At 38.4% G+C, this 23203-nt stretch overlaps 6 protein-coding genes across 6 annotated transcripts; 2 read left to right on the top strand and 4 right to left on the bottom strand.

Moving 5' to 3' along the window:
- Positions 1–776: 776 nt before the first annotated feature.
- LOC104749257 (transketolase-1, chloroplastic) lies at positions 777–4246 on the bottom strand. The gene is made up of 7 exons (XM_010470846.3): positions 3424–4246; positions 3154–3244; positions 2948–3053; positions 2577–2859; positions 2330–2478; positions 2090–2243; positions 777–2001 (listed from the first exon to the last, which is right to left on the bottom strand). The coding sequence occupies exons 1-7, from the start codon at positions 3907–3909 to the stop codon at positions 1042–1044; spliced, it is 2229 nt and encodes a 742-aa protein (XP_010469148.2). The 5' UTR covers positions 3910–4246; the 3' UTR covers positions 777–1041.
- On the top strand, positions 4235–10843 carry LOC104749258 (tubulin-folding cofactor D). Its single transcript, XM_087491851.1, has 17 exons — positions 4235–4701; positions 4804–5351; positions 5496–5598; positions 5795–5971; positions 6113–6295; positions 6601–6717; positions 6823–6927; positions 7049–7219; positions 7329–7544; positions 7710–7908; positions 8145–8350; positions 8700–8921; positions 9023–9532; positions 9613–9888; positions 9963–10007; positions 10106–10291; positions 10377–10843. The coding sequence occupies exons 1-17, from the start codon at positions 4486–4488 to the stop codon at positions 10662–10664; spliced, it is 3768 nt and encodes a 1255-aa protein (XP_087347977.1). The 5' UTR covers positions 4235–4485; the 3' UTR covers positions 10665–10843.
- A 353-nt stretch (positions 10844–11196) lies between these two features.
- Positions 11197–13916, top strand: LOC104753231 (lysine--tRNA ligase, cytoplasmic-like). Its single transcript, XM_087491852.1, has 12 exons — positions 11197–11368; positions 11471–11564; positions 11655–11740; positions 11841–11998; positions 12120–12245; positions 12352–12634; positions 12711–12807; positions 12884–13040; positions 13130–13273; positions 13373–13441; positions 13537–13680; positions 13766–13916. Exons 1-12 carry the CDS (start codon positions 11197–11199, stop codon positions 13874–13876), a joined length of 1641 nt encoding a protein of 546 aa, XP_087347978.1. The 3' UTR covers positions 13877–13916.
- Positions 13917–14611: 695 nt separating this feature from the next.
- LOC104749259 (putative pectinesterase/pectinesterase inhibitor 36) lies at positions 14612–17143 on the bottom strand. Its single transcript, XM_010470848.3, has 5 exons — positions 16580–17143; positions 15931–16386; positions 15657–15848; positions 15436–15567; positions 14612–15163 (listed from the first exon to the last, which is right to left on the bottom strand). The coding sequence occupies exons 1-5, from the start codon at positions 17031–17033 to the stop codon at positions 14796–14798; spliced, it is 1602 nt and encodes a 533-aa protein (XP_010469150.1). The 5' UTR covers positions 17034–17143; the 3' UTR covers positions 14612–14795.
- A 1015-nt stretch (positions 17144–18158) lies between these two features.
- LOC104749260 (plasmodesmata-located protein 8) lies at positions 18159–20053 on the bottom strand. The gene is made up of 3 exons (XM_010470849.2): positions 19134–20053; positions 18402–18509; positions 18159–18314 (listed from the first exon to the last, which is right to left on the bottom strand). Exons 1-3 carry the CDS (start codon positions 19864–19866, stop codon positions 18310–18312), a joined length of 846 nt encoding a protein of 281 aa, XP_010469151.1. The 5' UTR covers positions 19867–20053; the 3' UTR covers positions 18159–18309.
- Positions 20054–20100: 47 nt separating this feature from the next.
- On the bottom strand, positions 20101–22960 carry LOC104749261 (putative F-box protein At3g58950). Its single transcript, XM_019237968.2, has 3 exons — positions 21618–22960; positions 21162–21302; positions 20101–21061 (listed from the first exon to the last, which is right to left on the bottom strand). The coding sequence occupies exons 1-3, from the start codon at positions 22551–22553 to the stop codon at positions 20732–20734; spliced, it is 1407 nt and encodes a 468-aa protein (XP_019093513.2). The 5' UTR covers positions 22554–22960; the 3' UTR covers positions 20101–20731.
- Between the last annotated feature and the right edge of the window lie 243 nt (positions 22961–23203).

Genomic DNA, 23203 nt, shown 5'->3' on the forward strand with positions numbered 1-23203 from the left:
GGTAGAAACATATTAGGTTGCTCAAACATAATATTTTCTTGTTTTTAATTATTTATTTAAATTTTAAATAAAAAATAAAATGTTAAACCAATAATAGCTTAACACATGTCATATGGATGGTTAGCAAAGCATCTCCCACTGGATTTGCTCACATAATTTCTTGTACTCCAAATGTTGTTAATCTGGATTAAGATGATGCGATTCATTTGCAGTCAGATCGCATTGTATGAGGTCGGAACTTGTTATATAGTCAGGAATAATTTCGAGAAAGTTATTTACCTGAGCTGCAAAGCCTGCAATTTACTGAGTAATTATTTGCGTGAGTGATTATAATTTATCTTTCAGCTCTATACCTTTGAGACATACGTGTGAGATAATGCGTGAGTGAGCTGCAAATTAGTGAGTAATTTACCTGGGCCTATAATTAAACTCCATTTGACAATATTATGCTTTACAGGGCCTATAGCCCATCAACAATAGAAAGTAAAAGGGAATTCGAATGTGGGCATATAAATGGGATGTTGGGATACCGAAAAGTAGTGGGGCCTACTTGTGTTGTGGCCTTTGATGACAAATCGACAAAACGACAAAGGAGGTGGTAGCTTTCTTCTTCTCTTGTTACAAATCGACAAACGACAACGGATATTTGGATATCTTCTCAAGGTAGAAACTTCACCATTCCTTCGATATGGATAGATACCTTAAAGAAGAACCGTACCCTTGTCCACCACCCAATGTGTGCCTCTGTTCATAAAAGAAAACAAATTGCTAACAAGTTTTGCGGAAACTGGAGTATTTTTTAAAACGTTACACGATTGATGATGGGAGTTTTACATTGTCTTTCTAAATAGTTTCTCATCTCAAAACCCAAAACCTATGTTCACCCGAATTACAATAAACCAAAAAAAAAGAAAGTGAAAGTCTTTTGAGTCTTGTTGCACTTTATTCTGAGATATGAGACAATGTTGTGAATAAGCCTTGTTTCCAAATAAAGTTTCAGACAAAAACCCCCACAGAGAGGATGGTCTGATCTTAAATCTCTTAGAAGAGTGACTTAGCCGCATCAACAACAGCTTCAGCAGTGATACCGAACTCCTTGTAGAGAAAGGGTGCTGGTGCGCTGGCCCCAAACGAATTAATGCCAATGGACTTTCCTTTGCCTCCAACAATCTTTTCCCATCCGAATGTCGAAGCTGCTTCGATGCTAACTCTAGCTGATACATCAGATGGCAACACACTCTCCTTGTATTCATCTGATTGCTCGTCAAATAGCTCCCAGCACACGAAAGAAACAACTCTAACGGTTTTGCCTTCTTTCCTAAGCACCTCTGCAGCATGTGCAGCAATCTCTAGCTCAGATCCAGTTCCAATCAATATCACATCGGGTTTGTTGCCTGCAGAGTCATCAGAAATTGTGTATCCTCCCTTTTCGACTCCTTCAATGGATGTACCTGGAAGCTGAGGCAGCTTTTGCCTAGACAGAGCTAAGATAGATGGTGTCTTGCGTTTGGTGACAGCAATCTTGTATGCACCAGCTGTTTCGTTGCCATCAGCAGGACGGAACATAAGTGTGTTGGGCATTGCACGGAAACTTGCAATGTGCTCAATGGGCTGATGGGTTGGTCCATCCTCTCCAAGACCAATAGAATCATGGGTCATAACATAGATAACACCAGCTTCAGACAAAGCCGAGATTCTCATGGCACCTCTCATGTAGTCAGTGAACACAAAGAAAGTTGCACAGTAAGGGATAAGACCAGGGCTGTGAAGGGCAATGCCGTTGCAGATGCCTCCCATTCCGTGCTCCCTAACACCAAATCTAAGATTTCTTTCTTCAGGTGTGGCCTTTTGGAAGTCGCCAGAGGCTTTCAGCAATGTCATGTTGGATGATGCAAGGTCAGCACTTCCACCAAGGAATCCGGGAACAACTTTAGCAATGGCGTTAAGACATTGCTGTGACAGGTTTCTGGTGGCATCACCCGGAGACTCTGGTGTGTATGTCTAAAAGTGAAGAAAAAGAAAGATCTTTTAAAAGCCACATCTAGAATACTAATTGGATTGTACAGACTACAAAGAGAGTTCTACTTACAGGTAGAGCCTTCTCCCAGCCAGCAGGTATTTCACCCGTGATAATAGATTTCAACTCTGCAGCTTCCTCTGGATACTTCTTTTCATATGCTGCAAACTTTGCAGTCCAGTCAGATTCAAGAGAAGCTCCTTCAGGTGTATGACGGCTCCAGTGGCTAGAAAAGTGCAAGTCAGACAGTAAGTCATCAAAGAAACTTCATAGCAATAAAACCTAACAGAAGCCAGCTTTGGATTTACTTACCTTTTAACATCGTCAGGTACCTGGAACGGCTCATACGGCCATCCAAGGTTATTTCTGGTAGCCTCAACTTCCTTCTCGCCAAGTGCAGCTCCATGGACACTGTATGAGTTCGCCTTGTTGGGAGACCCATAACCAATGGTAGTAGTGACCTGAATACATCGGGATACAAGCAATATGGTAAATAAAAAATATCAAAGGTCTTTAGACCAACTGCTGTTTGATGGTTAAGAAACTGTGTAGTAGTTACCTTGATCAATGTAGGCTTGTCTGTAACAGTTTTAGCTTCCTTAATGGCAGCACGGATCTCGTCATACCCAGTGTTTCCATTCTTCACCCAGATAACATGCCATCCAAGGGCTTCGAAACGCTTGTCCACGTTCTCAGTGAAGGCAATTTCTGTGTCTCCATCAATGGAGATGTGATTGTCATCGTAGAAAGCAATGAGCTTTCCAAGCCCCCAGTGGCCAGCTAGAGAGCAAGCTTCATTTGAAATACCCTCCATCTGACAACCATCTCCAAGGATAGCATATCTAGACACAATCAATCAAAAACAGTATTTCCAATGTCAGAGCTACATACAAACCAAGAACGATGACAAAAATATGGGAAATATATTACGTGTAGTGGTCGACAACTTCAGCATCAGGCTTGTTGAATCTAGCAGCCAAGTGCTTCTCAGCAAGAGCTAAACCAACAGCATTGGCGATTCCTTGTCCAAGAGGACCTGATTACCAGGCAAAGCAGAGAGCACAATTGTCAACATAGATATAGAAAGCTTCTGTAAATTTGCATGAACCATAAGCCAAAGAAACAAAATGACAAACCAGTAGTGACTTCAATTCCAGGAGTCTCGAAATTCTCAGGATGTCCTGGTGTCTTGCTTCCCAATTGACGGAAGTTCTTCAAATCTTCCACCTAATAGACAAATCCAACACTTTTGTTTTCAGTAAACTGTTATGAATTTCAAAGCAGCCATCATATGAATATCGAAACAGATCGAATCTATGAACTAAACAGGTAAAAATCTATCCACAGAAGTTACTACATTCGTCAATTATGATCAGATCGAAAGACAAAAGGAAGAGATCACAGACCTGGACACTGTCGTAGCCAGCAAGATGAAGCAACGCGTAAAGCAACATACATCCATGACCAGCAGATAGAACAAATCTGTCACGGTTGAACCAATAAGGGTTCTTTGGGTTATACCTCATGACCTCATCATACAAAATGTGAGCCATCGGAGCACAACCCATAGGAAGACCAGGATGACCTGATTTCGCCTTCTCCACCGCGTCGATAGCCAAAAACCTAATGGAGTTGACCGATTTGTCAACAATAGACGAATCAGTGGTTGGCTCAACAGTCTCAACAGCTGCAGCGCGTACGAGAGGACGGAGAGAGCGGTTTTTGTTCATGGATTGAGCGATACGTCGACGAGACGAAACAGAGGAGGCGCGTGAGCCAGTGGATTTGAGTCCAGTGAAAGCTGGTAAAGATCCACGCTGGTCTGAACCATGGTGAGAGATGGCACGAGCTAGGAGAGCTTGAGAGAGAGCGAGCGAAGAAGTAGAAGCCATGTTTTTTTTTTTTCTTTTTCTTATCGCTCTCTTGTGATAGAGAGAGAGAGAGAGAAGAAGGTGTGTGATGATGGTGATGAAGAAGAAATGAAGAAGATGAGAGACTCTCTCTGCAACTCTTTTATTTTTATTGAGTGAGATTTTTAGCCAATCAAAACGACATCTCGCCCATCTCTTCGTCCTCACTAAGGGACAACTCAGATCAAATCTGACCGTTGGATTCCACTAAAGGGTATCATCCTGACCGCTGATTATGGCTAAGAGTTCAGTGATCCTCCTACGCCTTTCCCAGTTTTTATTACCTCCCAAAATAGTCTCTTTGGATATTCCGCCATAAACGAATCTGGTTAGTACAACCTCTCTGGTTCGGGGGGTCTTGTAATTTAACTGGTTATAGCCGGTTTAAGAAACGAACGGGCTTTCATATTTTAGGCCCAAAATAAGATTAATGGGCCTAAAATACAAACTCTCGCCGTCTCTATGTCGTCTTCACCGATCTCGTTGTTTATTTCCCAGTAACAAAATTGCCGGCGAGCGGGAATTAATTAAAAATTCGCCTCCGTTGATCCAGTGATAATGGCCACTAGGAACGAGGAAACTTCTCCGACGAAAATCGAAATCGAGGTGGTGGTTAAAACGGAAGAGGAAGAAGACGACGAGCATGATTCCAAGGAGAGGGTTCTACAGAGGTACTTTTTACAAGAATGGAAGCTCGTTAAATCCCTTCTCGATGATATTGTTTCAAATGGCCGTGTTGTTGATCCTACTTCTGTTCGGAAGATCCGATCCATCGTACGCTTCTCTTACTCTTTTTTTTTTGTTTTACTTCAATCTACTTGACCCACCCGATTTGTTCCTCTCTTCCAACCTTGTTTGTTTTGTTGTATTGTATAGATGGATAAATACCAGGAGCAAGGTCAATTAGTGGAACCTTACTTAGAGAGTATAGTTTCACCGCTAATGTTAATCATCCGCTCCAAAACAGTTGAATTAGAAGCGAAACCTGATGAAACTCTTGAAATTATTAAGCCAATAAGCATCATTATCTATGCTTTAGTTACTGTCTGTGGCTACAAAGCTGTTATCAAGTTCTTTCCTCATCAAGTATCTGATCTCGAACTCGCCGTGTTGCTCCTGGAGAAGTGCCATAGCACGACTTCTGTTTCTGCCTTGAGGCAAGAAAGCACTGGAGAGATGGAGGCTAAATGTGTTACTCTGTTGTGGCTCTCAATCCTTGTGTTGGTTCCTTTTGATATTTCTTCTGTTGATACAAGCATTGCAAACGACAAGAGCTTTGGTGTGGACGACCTTGCTCCTTTGGTGTTGAAGATATTAGGTTTTTGTAAGGACTATCTGTGCAGTGCTGGACCAATGCGAAGGATATCTGGATTGCTCCTCTCTAAGCTTTTGACCCGTCCGGATATGGGAAAAGCTTTTTCAAGGTCTGTTCCTATCACCATCAGTTGAAAGCTTGACTTCACCAGACACCAATAAGATTGTTTTATAAAGTGCTATTTACTCTTGCAACTTGTACTTGAGTGGATGAACTAAATTTTGTTTGTTCTATTGTGGCATTTTCATTTCAGCTTTTTCGAGTGGACCCACGAAGTTTTATCTTCTAAGGAAGATAGTGTCATGCATCACTTTCGCTTGCTTGGTGTGTTGGAAGCTCTTGCTGCCATTTTTAAGGTTTCTTTTTTTCGTAACCTGGAGCTGTTTACTTTGTTTTAATAATGGTTCATACTGAACATGTTAGACATACACAGATGTCAGTAAAGTACATATTTGATTTGCTTGTTTTTTAATCTTGAAGAAAAATGGCTGATTTTTATTACTTAAGTTGTTGCATTTTGATCCAGTATGGTTTTTATTACTCATTTGACAGACTGCTAGCCGGAATGTGTTGCTAGATGTGCTTCCTATTGTTTTAAATGATGTGAACGTGCTAAGCAAATCAAATGCAGCGACTAAAAGTTCTCTGCTTCGCAAGTATTTGATCAAGTTAACTCAAAGAATAGGGCTTGTTTGTCTTCCTCATCGCTCACCTTCCTGGCGCTATGTGGTACGTACCTTTTAGCTTGTAGAATAGTATTTTGAAGAGCCACTTCCTCTTCATGGGTTTATATATTTTGAACTCTCTGTTTATATAATTGGTAGTTGTTTTCAGTAGTTATCCGAGACTTATTTATTGATTTACCTGCAGGCTCGAACCGCCTCTCTTTCTGAGAATATGTCTACGAGTTCATCTCAAAGATTGGCTCCTGATCATTCTGTGACTGCTGTCTCACAACCAGAAAGTTTTGATGACCAAGAGGATGAAGATATGGATGTTCCAGAAATCTTAGAAGAGATTATTGAAATGCTACTCTCTGGTTTGAGGGACACGGTATGTTTAAAGGGTGAGATCCAACTGTTAGGTTGATAACTTGAGGTAGTTATGTCTCAATTTATATGATTAGATGCCCACACTTTGTACCAAGTTGTAAAATAGAGTAACCAGATGACACTCATACAAATCTTGAATGTTAGAAATATCTTACATGTCACTTAAAGCTGGGATGAACCTATATTGATATCTGATGTGAACTTTTTCCCACATGAAACTTTCAGCCGCCTACCAGACAATATCACATGTCACTAGTATTTGTAAGCATTGTCCTTCTAAAATTTACTATTTTTTTAACTGTGTAGGACACTGTGGTTCGTTGGTCTGCTGCAAAGGGTATAGGTCGTGTAACTTCACGACTAACATCTGTTCTGTCTGAAGAGGTGTTATCATCTGTATTGGAGCTGTTTTCACCAGGAGAGGTACTCGTATTGGATATATGGCAGCATGGCTTACATGTGCTTAAAATTCAGGTTACAAGAATTCATTATCTAGCTGATAGTTATTGTGATTTTCATGATATTCAGGGAGATGGTTCATGGCATGGGGGTTGTTTGGCCTTAGCTGAACTGGCTCGTAGAGGGTTATTGTTGCCTAGAAGTTTTCCACAAGTTGTCCCAGTTATTGTGAAGGTCGTACTCTATCCCAACAACATGATTACTTATTTCTCTAGTCAACACATACGAAGCAATGGCATCACACACCCAAATTATGCAGAATTTCCATGCATTTACATCTAAATATTACTTACAGGCACTTCATTATGATGTTCGCCGAGGTCCACACAGTGTTGGATCTCATGTCCGTGATGCAGCTGCCTATGTTTGTTGGGCATTTGGGCGCGCCTATTCCCACAAAGATATGAAAAATGTGCTGGATCAGCTTGCTCCAGATTTATTGATAGTGGGTTCCTTTGATAGAGAGGTACTAATCCCTTTTTTGACTATAATTTGTCGTCGTTTCTTGCTTGATTTACAGAATTGTGTTTTTGTAGATCTCTTCGTTGCGTAAATTTATTGATGTCTTTTATCAGGTGAACTGTAGAAGGGCTGCTGCCGCTGCTTTCCAAGAGAATGTGGGAAGGCAAGGAAATTACCCTCATGGGATTGACATTGTAAACATAGCTGATTATTTTTCCCTTTCTTCTCGGGTGAACTCTTACCTTCAGGTTGCAGTTTCCATTGCTCAATATGAAGGGTATCTATATCCTTTTGTGGATGAATTACTATACAACAAGATCTGCCACTGGGTATGCTTATCTTATACACTATTTGACAGTGGTTTACCTCTGACTATCTACAATTCTAATATCTCCCATAAACTAGAGCCAACAGCTTGATTGGTAACTGTATCAAATCATTGTTCCTTGTTGTAGCTTTCATAATATGTTAATTATTCAATCTTATGATATCAGGATAAAAGCTTAAGAGAACTTGCTGCAGAGGCTCTTGCTGCTCTTGTTAAGTACGAGCCTAAGCACTTTTCCAACTATGTGCTCGAGAAACTAGTTCCTTGTACCCTTTCAACTGATTTGTGCATGCGCCATGGTGCAACATTGGCAGCTGGAGAGGTTGTGTTAGCTTTGCACAAGTGTGGCTATGTCCTTTCTGCTGGTTAGTACCATCTATTTTTCAGCTTTGGCTTTTGTGGCATCTTTGCATATGCAATTACAGATCATTTTTGGTATGGAAAACGAAAACTATGGGAACCATCTTGGAATCTAGACCCTATCGCTATATATGTACTCACACTTTGTTAGTTGATTGTCAGATGAAAAATTAACAGAGTTTGATGGTTGGTTTTGTTATCCCTTAATAATAAAGGCCCCTGTTGCACTCAATCTTTACAGATAGCCAAAAACGTATGGCTGGGATTGTCCCTTGCATTGAGAAAGCACGCCTTTACCGCGGAAAAGGTGGAGAAATAATGCGACTGGCTGTCTCACGGTTTATTGAGTGCATCTCATTATCGCATGTGACATTAGCTGAGAGAACAGAACGGATCTTGCTTGATACTCTCACTGAGAATTTAAGACATCCTAATTCTCAAATACAGGTACCTATATTTGGGAAAACCTATATAATCTTTGAGAACCGTAGACATTGCTATTTGCTGCAGCTTTGCAATAGTGCTTCTTTTTTTACAGTATAACGTGAAATTAGGGTAATTATCACCGGTCCAATGAGTAATATGTATATGTATAAGATAAAAAGCTGGAAGTTTAAAAAGAAAGTTCCGCTGCCGAGGTTTGAACCCGGAACTCAGTCTAGGTGAAGGGGATTATTATCCGTTTCATCCAGTCTCCTGTTTAAACCAATGTGCTACAACGGATTTTTGAAAAAAAATATATATAAATATATATAGCATGATTCATTAGTTGACATGTTTCACTTATCACATACAGAATGTAGCTGTCAGTGCTGTTAAACAGCTTGTGCAATCCTATCTCGTTGGCAATGAAAAGAAATCTGTTGATTTAATATCAAAACACCTAAGACATCTAACGGACCCAAATGTAGCTGTCCGAAGAGGTTCTGCACTTGCATTGGGTGTCTTGCCATACGAACTATTGACTGCAAAATGGAAGGATATAGTTTTGAAGCTCTGCAGTGCGTGTAAGATAGAGGTAAGGAAGACTACATATGACTTCATTACAGAATTAAATTATTGAGTCTAGAAAACAGAATCAAATAATTGACTTTGATGGATGTTTTTTCTTCCAAGCAGGTGAATGCTGACGACAGAGATGCAGAGGCACGTGTGAATGCTGTAAAGGGACTCACATCAGTGTGTGAGACTCTTACTCAGAATAGTGCTAGTGATCCTGAAAACGATGACATGTCTCTTTTTCTTCTTATCAAGACTGAAGTGATGGATACTTTACTGGAAGCTCTTGATGATTATTCAGTTGATAACCGAGGTGATGTAGGTTCTTGGGTTCGTGAAGCTGCAGTCCATGGCCTTGAGAAGTGTACATATATCCTCTGTAAGAAAATAGGAACAAATTCAGCGGGTGATCATAACAGTGATACGTCCTCACTTTTCGATTCGAATCTTGCGACCCGTGTAATTGGATGTATTGTGAAGCAAGGAGTAGAGAAAATGGATAAATTAAGAGAAACATCTGCAAAGGTTCTTCAAAGGATTTTATATCATGAAACTATTTCCGTCCCTTTCATTCCTCATAGAGAAAAATTGGAAGAGATTCTTCCCAACAAAGCTGGCTTACAATGGGCGGTAAGTATGCACACTTGGTTGCTTCGTCGTTTATTTGATGGATTTTTGTATCTGGCTATGAGTTATTATCTTCTTTGTAGGTTCCGGCTTTCTCTTTCCCACGTTTTGTGCAGCTATTAAAGTTCCGTTGTTACAGCAAAGAGGTGCTGTCTGGATTAGTAATTTCGATTGGAGGATTACAAGATTCACTTAGTAAATCGTCGCTCCTTGCATTTCTGGAGTATATGAGGGAAGAATGTAAAGAAGCTAAAGACCTGAAAGAACAACAGTCCAGAGAGTCAGCATTGTGTGAAGATATTCTTTGGATACTTCAGGAATACAAGAAACGTGACAGAGTTATGGTACCCTGTCTAAAGGTAAACACACAGTATTGTAGATTAACCTATAGCTTCTATGTGGTTATGTCTGAACCTTTCTCGTTTTTACACAGACAATTGAGATCCTCTTCAGAAGCAAGATCTTTCTGAATCAAGAGGTTAGTTTAAGATTTACCTCTTTGGTTAGAAATTGCCAAAGGTTATAAATTGTTACTAAACACATTCCATACTAAGCTAATCTGTCATTTTATTGCAGACTTATACGTTGAGTTTCTATGCGGGTGCCATGGAATCTCTAGCCATCGAACTAAGAGCTAGTAAGGATTTCACAAAGTTATACGCAGGCCTTGCAATACTTGGATATATCGCTTCAGTCTCACATTCCATCAGCACAAAAGCCTTCTCTCAGCTTGTCGCATTCCTCGGCCACCGATACCCAAAGGTTCTTGTCACTTCAATATAAATAAATCACATTCTATCCTATAAACATTTTCATTACTCCATATTTTCGTTATCACATGATCCAGATCCGAAAGGCGGCAGCGGAACAAGTCTATCTTGCTCTGCTTCAAAACGGAATCTTAGTGGCAGAGGACAAGATGGAGAAAGTGATAGAAATAATATCAGAGTCTTGTTGGGAAGATGACTTGGAATTGACCAAGACTCAGAGGTTAGAATTGTGCGAATTGGCTGGTTTAGACCATGATATAGTGTTCAAGACGAGAAACAGATTGGTGAGTATAGCCGGGAATAAAACGACGGCGTCTGACGAGAACGCGTCTTACTCTTCCTTGGTCGATTCCTCTGGCTTTTGATTTTACGCTTTGTCCTCGAATCAGTTTTGTCTCTTATTTTGAGCATCGGTTTGATTTTCTTCTGTTGGTATTTTGGTCCATGATCAAATTTTATTTAATTTTGCTTTTAGCATCGATTTGATTTTGTTCTGTTGATCTTGTTTTGGTTCCATGATCAAAATATAAACATGATTAATCTACTTCTTTTTTTATGCCTTTTTTAGAAACAAAAAAAAACACTAGACCGACACCGACCTAAATAAATAGTAGCTTTCTTACTCTTCACGTCAGAGCCAAATTTAATTCGCGATACCTCTAGTCATCAGTTTATAGGTTTTCGAATTGAAGAACAAACCCAGGGAGGAAGAGAGGACGCGTAAGGAAGAAGAAAAGAACAAACAAGCGAGCCTACGAAGACGAGCTTTCGAAGCCAGAAATCAATAATGGCAGATAATGAAGATATGGACGCAAGGGTATTTATATATCTATATATCCATTCGATTTTATTTGTTCGTTATGTATCTTGCGGGATTGTGACAATCGAAGTTTGGAAATGCAGCAATACACTGAGAACAGATTGATGTATCTTGCAGCAGAGAAAGAAAAGGGAGAGAATCCATACCCACACAAATTTTTAGTGTCCATGTCAATCTCTGAATATTTTGAAAAGTATACTAACTTAAGCAACGGAGACCTTGTTGAAGAAGACCAAGTTTCTTTAGCCGGTATGATACTTCCACCGCACTAGTGAAGTTTTTTAAGTTTTGCACTGAAAAGAGTATATTTATTCAAAGTTTTATATTTATCTGTATTTTTTAATTTGGTAGGACGGATATTGAGCAAAAGATCTTCCTCTTGCAAGCTTTTCTTCTATGATCTACATAATCTTGGTTCTAGGGTTCAAGTTATGGCTGATGCAAGGTGACTAATTTGGTTTTACATATTAGAGTTGTTCCTTTTGTTTCTTTGATGATATCTAGCTAGTTTAACTAGATTTTTGTGATGCCTTAGGAAGTCAGAATTAGAAGAAGCTGAGTTTGCGAGCTTCCATGCTAATGTCAAGCGTGGAGATATTGTTGGTGTAACTGGATTTCCAGGTTCCTAAATCCTCTTTTCTTTATTTAGTTTTTTTTTTTTCTGATATGATTACCGCATGTTCTGTATCTTTATCTGAACACATTTTGTCCCCTGTCTCAGGGAAAACAAAGAGGGGAGAGCTAACTATCTTCCCACGATCGTTTACTGTCTTGTCTCATTGCCTCCACATGTTTCCGGGGAGGCAAAAGCCTGTTCCTAGAGTTAACTGGGTTCCAGAAATGCCTAGAACTCCAGAAACTTATATTCTTAAAGATCAGGTACCATTTAAGTTTTGCTCTCAAGGATTATTATTAATGTTTTCCAAAGATGCTGTAACTCCATCAGTTTGTGTCTATTTGGACGGTATAATATGATATGTACCTTTTTCATCTGTGCCAGGAAACTAGGTATCGCCAGCGTTACCTTGACTTGATGCTGAACGATGAGGTCTTCCAGATATTCATGACCAGAGATAAAATAATCAAATACATAAAAAGATACCTTGACGATCTTGATTTCTTGGAGGTGCAATTAATGTTTCTCTCTTTTCCTCTCAAGAAAACTAATAATTTCATACCTTGTTTTCAGTTTGTTTTGCGATTTTGATACAAATGTGTGTTAACTTCCTTAGGCTGAGACACCTATGATGAATATGATTGCTGGTGGAGCATCTGCACGTCCATTTGCGACACATCACAATGATATGAATATGAAGATGTTCATGCGTATCGCACCAGAACTCTATCTTAAGCAGCTTGTTGTTGGCCGTTTTGAACGAGTTTACGAGATAGGAAAGCAGTTCAGAAAAGAGGGTATTGACTTGACACACAATCCAGAGTTCACCACCTGCGAGTTCTATATGGCTTTCGCAGACTACAATGACTTGATGGAGATGTCTGAGAAATTGCTTAGTGGTACGGCGAATTAATACCTCTGCTTCTTGCACTCATATTAGATTCAAACTTACTTGACAGTTTCTTCATCTTTCAGGTATGGTGAAGGAATTAACGGGTGGCTACAAAATTAAATACCACGCTAATGGGTACCATAAGGAGCCCATAGAAATCGACTTCACTCCTCCATTCAGGTTTGGGATCAAGACAGAGCTCTTCTTGGACCATATTTTTTTGGTAATGATCTCATCATCTTCTTTATTTCTGTAGGAGGATTGACATGATGGTAGAGTTAGAGAAGATGGCCAACCTTAACATACCAAAAGATTTGGCTAGCGAGGAAGCTAACAAGTATCTGATTGATGCATGTGAGAGGTTTCATGTCAGATGCCCACCTCCTCAGACGACAGCTCGTTTGTTGGATAAAGTAAGGATTGCTATCTCCTAATAGTATGAATTGGAAGTTATGATTACTTCATGCCTATTTAAGTATCTGTAATGTTTTCACTGATGCAGCTTGTTGGACATTTTCTGGAAGGGACATGTGTTAACCCTACTTTCATAATGAACCAACCCAAGATTATGAGTCCCTTGGCAAAATGTCACAGATCCAACGAGTCCCTGACTGAACGATTTGAGTTGTTTGTCAACCAACACGAAGTAAGCTTTATATACAGGAATCGTGATATATCTTCTTTTTTTTTTTGTTATTTGGTTAAGCAGAGTTCCTCTGTACTAAGCTGTTTTATTTGGCTGCAGCTTTGCAGTGCATACACTGAGTTGAATGATCCTGTGGAACAGCGGCAGCGTTTTGCTGATCAGCTCAAGGTATATTTGAAGCCATCACCACACTCCTACTAATCTTAGCCCCTCTCTCTCTTTCAGCGTATGTGTTAATCATTTTGGAACCTTGATGATTTCAGGATCGACAATCTGGAGATGATGAGGCTATGGCTATAGATGAGACGTTTTGCACGGCTCTAGAATATGGATTGCCTCCTACAGGTGGTTGGAGGATTGGAATAGACCGACTTGTAATGCTACTCACCGACTCCCAAAACATTAAGGTCCCTCTTTAATCTGAATACAGTCTTTTACGAAAATCCAGTGGAGTAGTATATTTTCTTACTCATGTTCTGAATTTTGTCGCAGGAGGTTATCTTCTTCCCAACAATGAAGCCTCAGGACGAGCCAGCTGCTGCAACAGGTAAAACCCAAGATATATCATATATATACATACTTCTTGATCGAGCTGTGTCTTGATCTTTTTAGTGTTTTAGATGAATTATTCGTAAATGGAAATTTGTCATGCATGCGATTCCTTCTTTTTTTTGGCTCTTACAGGGAAACAGACAACCAGATCGACTGTGGAAAAGTTGCGTCTTCGACTTTGCGTTAGCTTTTGTTTACTATGTGTATGTTATGTTGTGTTATGCATACTTCCGGGGTTTTTCCTAGACATTTATGAATATTTCTGGATTCGTTTTTACTTTAGGATTTTATAAATTTATAACCAAACATCATTATAACTGTAAATGATGTTTCTACTTATTTCTCTCTCGTATTTAGCATCGATTTGATTTTGTTTATGTATCGTCCATGATCAAATTAAAAACGTGAATCTAATATAAATCGGTTTTTATACAATTTTCGTTTTGGTTACTATATATACTAGGTATAAATCAATTCAAATAAAATTATTATTTGAGATTTGATATTTGTTTGTGTAAAATAAAATATGTAAATAATTTTTTTTTTGTTTATTCAAATTTACGTTTATTTTATATAAAAATATTTTTGATCCGTGAAATATTTAAAAGTAAATTTTAATTTTAACGCGGTGAAAAATTTTGTATGAAATTTATTTTATTAAAACATGAATAAAAGAAATTAATTTTTTGTTTTTTTAAAGAAGTATAATATAGTTTCAAATTAAATAACAATAAATAGTTTAATTTATCTAATAAATTTTTATTTAAGTCTGTAAGACATATATAATTAGAATTAATTAATCTTCTCTATTAATATATAAGAGAATATTTATGTTCTCAAAATATTGTTTTTCTACATAAATATATATATAGTTGGCTTTGCACAAAAAGAAGTATATATATATATATATATATATATATATATAGTTGGCTTTGATTATTATGTTGATGGTTGTTCATTCAAGAGGGACTCAAACCCCGGCTGAAAACGGCACACCGGTGATAGGGATCCAAGAATCTCCTTGAATAAATCTGCTGACGGTGAACGGAGAAGCCTCTTCCTCGCCGCGAAGGACGTGAAATCCCGGCCAGCCTACCCTTCTGCTTGTCTCCGCTCCAGCTCCGGTGTTCATAAACTCGCCGTAGTACAACGTTAACAGAGCAAAACTGCCGCTCCATTCTCTCCACCCTCTCGGGTCGATCAACCCGTCAAGATCCGTTTTGAGAAACACTGTCCGAGAGTACTTCTTCCAAGGCCGGCCCAAATAGTTCTTAAACCGGCCTTTAACCGCCTCAAATTCTGGTGCGGCCCTGACCCGCGAATGTTGGATCGAAATACCTTATTCCAGTAACACAATTTCATCAGAAAACCGGTTAACATTAACCATGTGTGTACGATTGAAGGAGTATTCAATATGAATTCCGGTTCAAGTCGGTTTCAAAATGGTTTTCAATTCGATGATTTTAATTAGGTTGAGTTCAATTTTGGATATCAGTATAATTTGATTCGGGACTCGATTTTGGTTCTATTTTATAAGTTGATGACCCCCTAAAATTAATAGTCAACAATTGGTCAAACCAGAGATTAGTCTTTTTTTTTAATGAGATTACCTGTAGTTGCATGTGGGTCGTCTCTTCCTTGAGCTGTGATCACATTGCCTTGATGATCCATAGGCCGTCTCACAAATATATCACAGTTCTGAAAAACAGCAGCTGCATCTCCAAATATGAAATCAATAGTACCTATCCAAAAGTTTCCCAACAAATTCTCTTAATCCATTGTACGACGTTAGTTTCTATATGAATGTTATATGTAGTAATATAGATGGTACCATAAATATGACAATCGCGGTAGAATTGACGAAGTGAATGTGTGAAAAGAGTATCTTGATATCCTTTGAAACTACACCGATAGAATAAAGACAAATCCGAGTTCACTCTCAACGCCACAGCTTGATGTTTGTGCGGTCCTGCTGTGTTCTCGAACGTCATGTCCCGCGCCCAAAATCCATCCCCCGACACCCCTAAATAACGAGTAAGCCTTTAAATATCCCAACATGCGTACATGATATATGAAGATTAGTATAACGTTTGTATGTTTTATACCAAATGTTGCTGATCCATAAGTAGTGGAACCATCCGGGACGTTTCGGTTATTAGTGACGATTGTCCGGTCCATACCATCACCAACTAGCATGATGTTTTTCATGTGTCTATCTATTTCGATCTTTTCGTTGTAAACACCAGCTTTTATGTAGATTATCACTCTGTTCGACCGACTTTTACCCATACTCGAAACGGCGGCTAATGCTTGGTTTATTGTCCGATGAGTCGCAGAACCGTCCTGAGCCACCACGAAATCCGCCCTTGACCTTGTTGGATTCCATGATACTAACATTCCGCCGCTTTGGTTTGGTCTCGATGGTCCATGGTTTGGTCTCGTTAGTCCATGATTTGGTCTTGTTGGTCCATGTTTTGGTGTTTCTGGTCCATGATTTGGTCTCGTTGGTCCATGTTTTGGTCCTCCAGGTCTATGGTTCTGCCTAGCTGGTCCATGCAGCCCTACAAAATGTCATTATAGATCCATAATAAATAAACCATAATATCTCCACAAAAAAAAAACGCAGCCTACAATCGTTTTTAATAAATAATGCGTCTAGAAGAAATCAATCATTGCCCAATTTGACAAACAAACGATGCATTGATCATTTTATTTAATTATGTATACATGAGAATGTATGTTATATGTTCTTACTCTTTTTCATATGACCTCTAGACTTTTTGTAGAAAGCTAGAGCTTCACGGAGCACGAACGTGACGTTGCTATGGACCAGAGGCTTATCGTGACCTTGACGTTCCTGAACCAAACCGTCTAAACAAGTGTTATGGTTCGCAAGCACGCCGCTTAGCCACGTTCTAATATCTTCAACGGTAAAATTCTCATGAGCCACGACCAGTTTCGATAGCCTAGCTTCACCCTCATCGTAGAGCTTTTCGCATTCACTTAACGCCAAATAATAATGACCACTAGTAGCAACCTCACTCTCCACCACAGCCATTGACCCAAAACGAGTCCTGGCTTCGACCACTGCAGTTCGAGCCATCTCAAGTACATCCAACTCGGCTATGTTTGAGGCGGTTACGAGGACTGCAATGGCTAAAAAGAACATGATGGTAATTAGTTTGGTGACTTTTACAAACGTGTACATTTTTAGTAGATATTATAAAACTTTTGTTGTGTGTTTAGTAATGTTCTTGAAATGCGTTTAATTAAGTAAATGATTATTGTTGTTGTTGTTGTTGTTGTTGGTGTTGTTGTGTATTTTAAATAGCAAACGAGGAATATAACTTGTCGTAGAACGTAGATGAAGACGGTGGCGAGGAATCTAACACATGGAGAGAGAGATAAGGCACGTGTGAGACTATGTGTAAGCTTTTGTTTCTATGATTATAGATGGCCCATGCATATGAGACTAATTTCATTAATTACGTTATACATTTTCAGGTTATAAATTAATGCGACGGAATCAAAGTGACTGAAGTGTGAGTATACGTGTGTATGTGTGGAGAGAAGAGTGTACTTTGTTTCTTCTACTACTTATTTTTTCTTTTTAAAGAGCTGAAAGATTAGTTGGGTTAAATTAAATAACGAAACTTTCTGAATGAAATCATAATCTCATTATTACAATATGATAGCTTTAATTTCCCACCATTTCAACTCTTTGGAGTAAAAAAAAAAAAATCCATGAATGATCATCAGTCAGTAGTATATAATTTAGTATCAAATTTTTAATTTTGTTGTAATAGGTTAAGTTGTAAAGTTAGTAAAACTTATTATCTTTTCTTCATGGGGTATATTTTGGTAAAGAACTTTCTTGCATTAATGAAAAAAAGTTTTCCAAAATTAGAAATTAAATTGAATGGAAGATACTAGGAGAAAACCCGACGAGACTGTAAAGTCATTGAGATTTCTGATTCGAGACTTTATGCTACACAATATGCTGGAGCCCAGCCCTTAATTTTAATGGCCCAATGGAATATATGGTGCGGTCCATGAGAACCGGGTAGACCCAGATCGTAATAACACTAACCAAAAAGATTGAATGAACCTATTTAATTCTTTAAAGCCTAAAGATATATATACTCAAATCGAATCACGTTGTTGTCCGAAATTATAAAATTATATCCGATATGTTATCATATTTTACTATCCAAGTATTGAGTATCGAATAATTGCGCCTGCTAAGGAAAGTGGGTAGAAGCCTAGAAGAAACTACTAACTAATGGAATAAAGTTAGTGATCATCTTTTTAAGGCAGACAATACGGGTCACACTTTTCAACTATTTAATTCTTCTACGAAACTAAACCATGTATTATAAGTCATTAATAGTTTCCTTTTGATTAAACCAAAAAAAAACTCCTACAACAAAATACAAAGGAAAAATAACAACCATGCATGTATCCCAAATCGTGTCTTCTTTATATCAATCTGCAAATCAACATAATAAAATATGAGATTATGAGAAATTAAGTATAGATTAGGCAAGTAAGTAACTAAATATGTACGTAGACTTACGCATGGAGTTTCTGCAGAGGGAGAGGAGAATAACAAGAATTGCGAATCCAGCAATAACTCCTACAATGATCGCTATTGTTTTACCGGCGTCATCTCCATGGGTTGGATCTTTATAATTACGAAAGTATGATTACAATTTAGAAAGATCTCTTAGTATGTGATGACAAAGTACATAAGATGAGATAAGACCCATAGTATCAAGCTAAGAATTAGTTTTTTTTCTTAAAGATGCAGTGACTTTTGGACTTTGTGGTATTGATCAAAGCTATAAAAAAAATATTAAATAAAGTTGAAAAATGGGGACATGGGTGGCTATGCCTATAAAGAAAAGAATAATATATTGTATTTGCAATACAAACATTCTTTTCTGACCAATGATATTATAATCATGATACTCGAATTCTCCAACGAATCATTCAAAAGCTTAATTTTATTTAATTCAATACTTAATGGTGTCTTTTTGCAGTAGAAGGAAAAGAAAGGATAATTTTTTGATTTCTTTAGCTTTCTCGTGCTACCAACAAGCGACTAGACTCGTAATTTTCTGAGTTATAAGCGGCGGAAAATTAAATTATGGTAAAGTCTCACACATACAATTCATTATAATTTTAAATTATATTATGGGCACTAATTAATAAAGCATATGTCATGAAGATAATGAACGAACTTAAACGTTACGTGATTCAAGCGATATTTAGTAAATGGAAGGAAGATTTAAATTTATGGACGGACCTGAAGAGAAGTCATAGTAACCAGAACCCCAATAACGAGCATAGCACTGAGCTAAGTAAACCTCAGCTGCAATCGCCGAGCCACAAAGATTCTTTAACTTTCCGACAGACTCTGCAAGACAAGCCGTACAGTCACTAGGACTCAAGTCACCAACACACTGAGCATATCCCTCGACTAAACCGGACCGGCTAACTTTGTAACCGAGTCGAGTCGACTCAAGATCCGACAACACATCGTCTCTCCGTTTAAAGAAGTCGTTGTCATTCTCAACGCTCTTGGAACTACACTTCTTGTACCTAAGACTCGTGTCTGGTTTCCCAAGGAAATCGTTGGTTTCGTAACGTAAGAAGCATCCTTCGAGCTGGAGAGAAGCACCGAAAGAGTAAGGACAAATGAGAGTGATTTGATCGACTGAGGTTTGGATGCATTTTAAGCAGTCTGATGATCGGAGATCGTCACGGCATTGATAGAGACCAAATACGGCGGAAGAAGAGGAGGAGGACTCGTTGCCGACGGCAAAGCTGTTGAAGGAGGCGTCGGAGGAGGAAGTAACGACAGAGGAGAGGAAAGTGTCACGGTTCGATTCAAAAGGTGTGTTTGGTGTGTATTTTTCCGGTGAACATCCACCGTAGATAAAGATATGAGATTCTGATGAAGATCTTGAGGAGGATGATGAGTAGAAGAACAGGAAGAAGAAGAAAAAGAGAAGAGAGAAGATAAAGAGTATTCTCATATTTTTGTTCTTTTGGGGTTCTTTGTGTTTGTTTCCAAATGAGCTTTTGTTTTTGATTTTTCATCTTATTCGTAGTGTTTTATTTTTAAAATAGTAATCAAGAATGATTAGGCTCATCACTATGGGGACCGAGTTGTGATTTTTTTTTTTTTTTAATCGTTTATAACTCATTTACGCATTCTAACATATTTGAACTCCAGCATAATATGATGGTAACATTATAATACAAACCAATAGAATAATACTCTAGTTATTAAAATATGAAAGATAAAAGAAAACTACATAATATGATAAAAGATTTGGTTTAGAACATTCACTAATAACGAATCAATACCAAAGTGTCGACAAATTGGATAATAACATTTGGTATATTATTTTGTTAGAGTGGTAAAATGATTTACACATAAATAAAGCAGATTTGGTTTTGGAGGGTATAATAATTTCTTGAGACATTCTTTTGTGTAGGCAAAGAGGGACCCAATTTAGTCATGTCCTTTTGATTAGTATATGTTCGCTAGATCGGTTCCATCACACATATTCTCCTCAAGCTAGTGGAGAATTTGCAAGTGATAAGCAAACAACTTTCTTTAAATCCTGACCATGCACGACCAAAGGGATTAGGTTGATCATCATCGATTCAATTTATCTACAATACACTTACAAATATTACTTAACTGGAATCTCTGAAACCGTGAGCAGTTGAAGCCAATGGGATTGGAGATTGTTTGTAACTGATCAACCAAACATATTCTTGTTATGCAGACGTGGAGAGAGGAAGTATCTTATAACTCCGTTTTTTACTTACCTTCTCAAAAAATCTAACAGAAAAATTGTCTTTCTTGCCGACATGACTCATTCTCAAATCTCAAGTTGACAGCAGTCCACGTCTCTTATACAAAGAACCACGCACCAGGAACCGGACATCACAACTATAAAGCTCGTTGAAGAGCTCAAACTCCCTTGGGATTTGGAAGTAGTGTATAGGATTATCCTCTCGAGCATGAATCTCCATCTCCTTCAAACACCTAAAAGATTCCAAGAAATGCTTTATCATCTCTAACTCTCTCTTTTTTCCTTCAAATCTCTTAATCTGCAGCTTCTTCACCGGACAAGATATGAGCGAACGCCCTTTGTTCCCCCCGGGAACGCAGTCACAAGCATCCCCACATCTATCCGTCACATAGTGTACGAGACCCTGAAAGCAGAAAGGAAACAATAAGGGAAGGGGCTTCAACCTAATCTCGTACTTTCTTAATATTTTAAACTTTTAACAAGTGAGCTAGCTGTGTTTATACCTCAAGGACTAGTGTTTCTAAAAGTGGACAATTCCTTAAGAGAACCGGCATTGCTTGCCATCCTTGGTCCTTGTAACTGCTAATACGTAACACTTTGAGGTTGTTGAACACTGGTATGGATTCACAGCATAGAGAAAGCGCCTGAAACAAGGCAAGCCAAACTCAACATTACACAAGAACACAAGTGCAATATACTTGTTTCAAAATCTCAAGGATTGATTTGATTTCCCTATTTGAAACCTAATATACTTGAAACATCAAGATGACCTTTGACTGTGCATTAAAAAAAAAAAAGTGAAAGGTCTTAGCATATGAAATTTATATCATTAATTAAGGCTAACATAAATTTGAATCTAATAATATAATGCTTCAGAATCTCGTAGAGGATGTTTTAATTTTGATTGAGACCAGTGGAAACAAAATATATATTAAAAAAAAAAACAAATATACACAAACCTCGAGAGTATAGCAAGATAAGTAGAGTTTCTGAACATGTCTTAAGCCACTCAAGAGCTTCCACACATTTCGAAAACGGAGAAGAACATCATCCTGATCGTCCTTTTGCGCTCTTGCTTGCCTATACTGGTCTTCAGTTAAGCGAAGGTTGAGTAGAGCCTCAACTACATTAGTCAAGTTAACTTTTGGATAATCCTCTGCAACATAATCACAATAGTCAAAGTAAACCAGACGTGGTGTATCAAAAGAAATGCTCTTCAGACTCAACATCTCCTCTCCAAAACCGTATGAATTGATCGTTAGCTTCCTTAGGGTTTCACTTGACACGTATTCATCACACACGATCCATTCAGTAGCATCAATGGATAATTCTTCAAGCACAGGGAAAGAACGAAGAAACATCTCCATCTTGCCACAACTAATAAAAGCCAGTTTTAAAACTAGCGTTTTAAGCAGTGGTAAGAAAGTATCTTCACGGCCAGTGCACCGCTCAAGATACAAGTAATCATCACTTCTTACTTTCAGCTCAACTAGTGTCCCACTGTGGAAGATATTTGGAGGCAAAAAATATTTCATATCTATATTGATGGCAAGATCAAGGTCCGAAACACCACGCTGCAGCACATTACTTATCCAACTATTCACACGACATGGATCAACAAGACATGGATACACACGTACAGCTTGACACTTGAGGGAAAATCTCTTAATGGGAGAATCACCCTGCAATGCAATTACTCTATCCACAAAATCTATGAAGCTCGACATGCAATTAGAATATCGAAACACAGTGTCATCGATGTCAAGATTAGGAACAAGTGCAAACAGATTGTACCACCTCTTTGAGAGAAGAGATGTTGAAGCAGCCTCATTGGTCGTAAGGAAGGACAAGATATGACAAACAAGATCGTCAGGTAGATTGCTGAGAAAATCCATCTTCTATATAACAATCAATCCTATTCTCGTTGTAGACTAGGACGAAACTAATCAAAACCCTGTTCTGCAACCGTATCAATTTCAAGACCAATTATAACTAGAATATGAATAGAATCGCATTCTGATGAGGGGCGAAAGCTATAACAAGAGAGTCGGAGCTGCGTTATGATTGGAGAAAACGCAAACTGAACAAAGGTGGAGCGTTGCTCTGTTTTAGTGTGAGAAAAAACAGAGTAACAAGAGAGAGATGTCAATGGTGGTGATAAAGCGTGGAGAAGAAAAGGGATAGAGTTGGGATCGCTTCCAGGAAGGGTTGTGCAGGGCTCTAAGACAAGCTCTTTGGGTAGTTAAGACTACCTCTTTTTTTGGTTTTTTATTTTATCAATCTCAAAACTCAAAAGCAAGTCGTCCTACAATGGAGTCCACAATCTCTATTTATAGAGATGTAGATTAACACAAACGAAACCTTAACGCATAGAGAATATTCTTCTCCCATAAAGAAATAGAAAACTATCATAAATTCTCATTGGAAAATAAGTAAACACCAAAACCGACACCACTGTAACTTGTTGGGCAAGTAACTCAACACCGAAGCCCAACAAGAGTGCAAAATATGCTGCATCACATTCATAGCCTCATAGGAAGCAAAT

Source organism: Camelina sativa, chromosome 16, assembly GCF_030686135.1.
Source record: "Camelina sativa cultivar CO46 ecotype springtype chromosome 16, ASM3068613v1".
NCBI lineage: Eukaryota > Viridiplantae > Streptophyta > Magnoliopsida > Brassicales > Brassicaceae > Camelina > Camelina sativa.

Bases quoted from the DNA above. Each gene is read 5' to 3' on its own strand.
- LOC104749257 (XM_010470846.3), bottom strand. From the start codon at position 3,909: ATGGCTTCTACTTCTTCGCTCGCTCTCTCTCAAGCTCTCCTAGCTCGT. The intron at 3,245-3,423 runs GTCTGTGATCTC...TTTGTCTATTAG, and splicing joins CTGGCTACGACAGTGTCCAG to GTGGAAGATTTGAAGAACTT. The intron at 2,002-2,089 runs GTAAGTAGAACT...CTTCACTTTTAG, and splicing joins GCTGGGAGAAGGCTCTACCT to ACATACACACCAGAGTCTCC.
- LOC104749258 (XM_087491851.1), top strand. From the start codon at position 4,486: ATGGCCACTAGGAACGAGGAAACTTCTCCGACGAAAATCGAAATCGAG. The intron at 6,296-6,600 runs GTATGTTTAAAG...TTAACTGTGTAG, and splicing joins TCTCTGGTTTGAGGGACACG to GACACTGTGGTTCGTTGGTC. The intron at 7,545-7,709 runs GTATGCTTATCT...TTATGATATCAG, and splicing joins ACAACAAGATCTGCCACTGG to GATAAAAGCTTAAGAGAACT.
- LOC104753231 (XM_087491852.1), top strand. From the start codon at position 11,197: ATGCAGCAATACACTGAGAACAGATTGATGTATCTTGCAGCAGAGAAA. The intron at 11,369-11,470 runs GTATGATACTTC...TTAATTTGGTAG, and splicing joins AGACCAAGTTTCTTTAGCCG to GACGGATATTGAGCAAAAGA. The intron at 12,635-12,710 runs GTACGGCGAATT...TTCATCTTTCAG, and splicing joins GTCTGAGAAATTGCTTAGTG to GTATGGTGAAGGAATTAACG.
- LOC104749259 (XM_010470848.3), bottom strand. From the start codon at position 17,033: ATGTACACGTTTGTAAAAGTCACCAAACTAATTACCATCATGTTCTTT. The intron at 15,849-15,930 runs GTATAAAACATA...CTCGTTATTTAG, and splicing joins TTATGGATCAGCAACATTTG to GGGTGTCGGGGGATGGATTT. The intron at 15,164-15,435 runs GTAATCTCATTA...TACTGGAATAAG, and splicing joins CGACCCACATGCAACTACAG to GTATTTCGATCCAACATTCG.
- LOC104749260 (XM_010470849.2), bottom strand. From the start codon at position 19,866: ATGAGAATACTCTTTATCTTCTCTCTTCTCTTTTTCTTCTTCTTCCTG. The intron at 18,510-19,133 runs GTCCGTCCATAA...GTAATTATAAAG, and splicing joins TTACTATGACTTCTCTTCAG to ATCCAACCCATGGAGATGAC.
- LOC104749261 (XM_019237968.2), bottom strand. From the start codon at position 22,553: ATGGATTTTCTCAGCAATCTACCTGACGATCTTGTTTGTCATATCTTG. The intron at 21,303-21,617 runs GTTTGTGTATAT...GCCTTGTTTCAG, and splicing joins TATCTTGCTATACTCTCGAG to GCGCTTTCTCTATGCTGTGA. The intron at 21,062-21,161 runs GTATAAACACAG...TTCTGCTTTCAG, and splicing joins TAGAAACACTAGTCCTTGAG to GGTCTCGTACACTATGTGAC.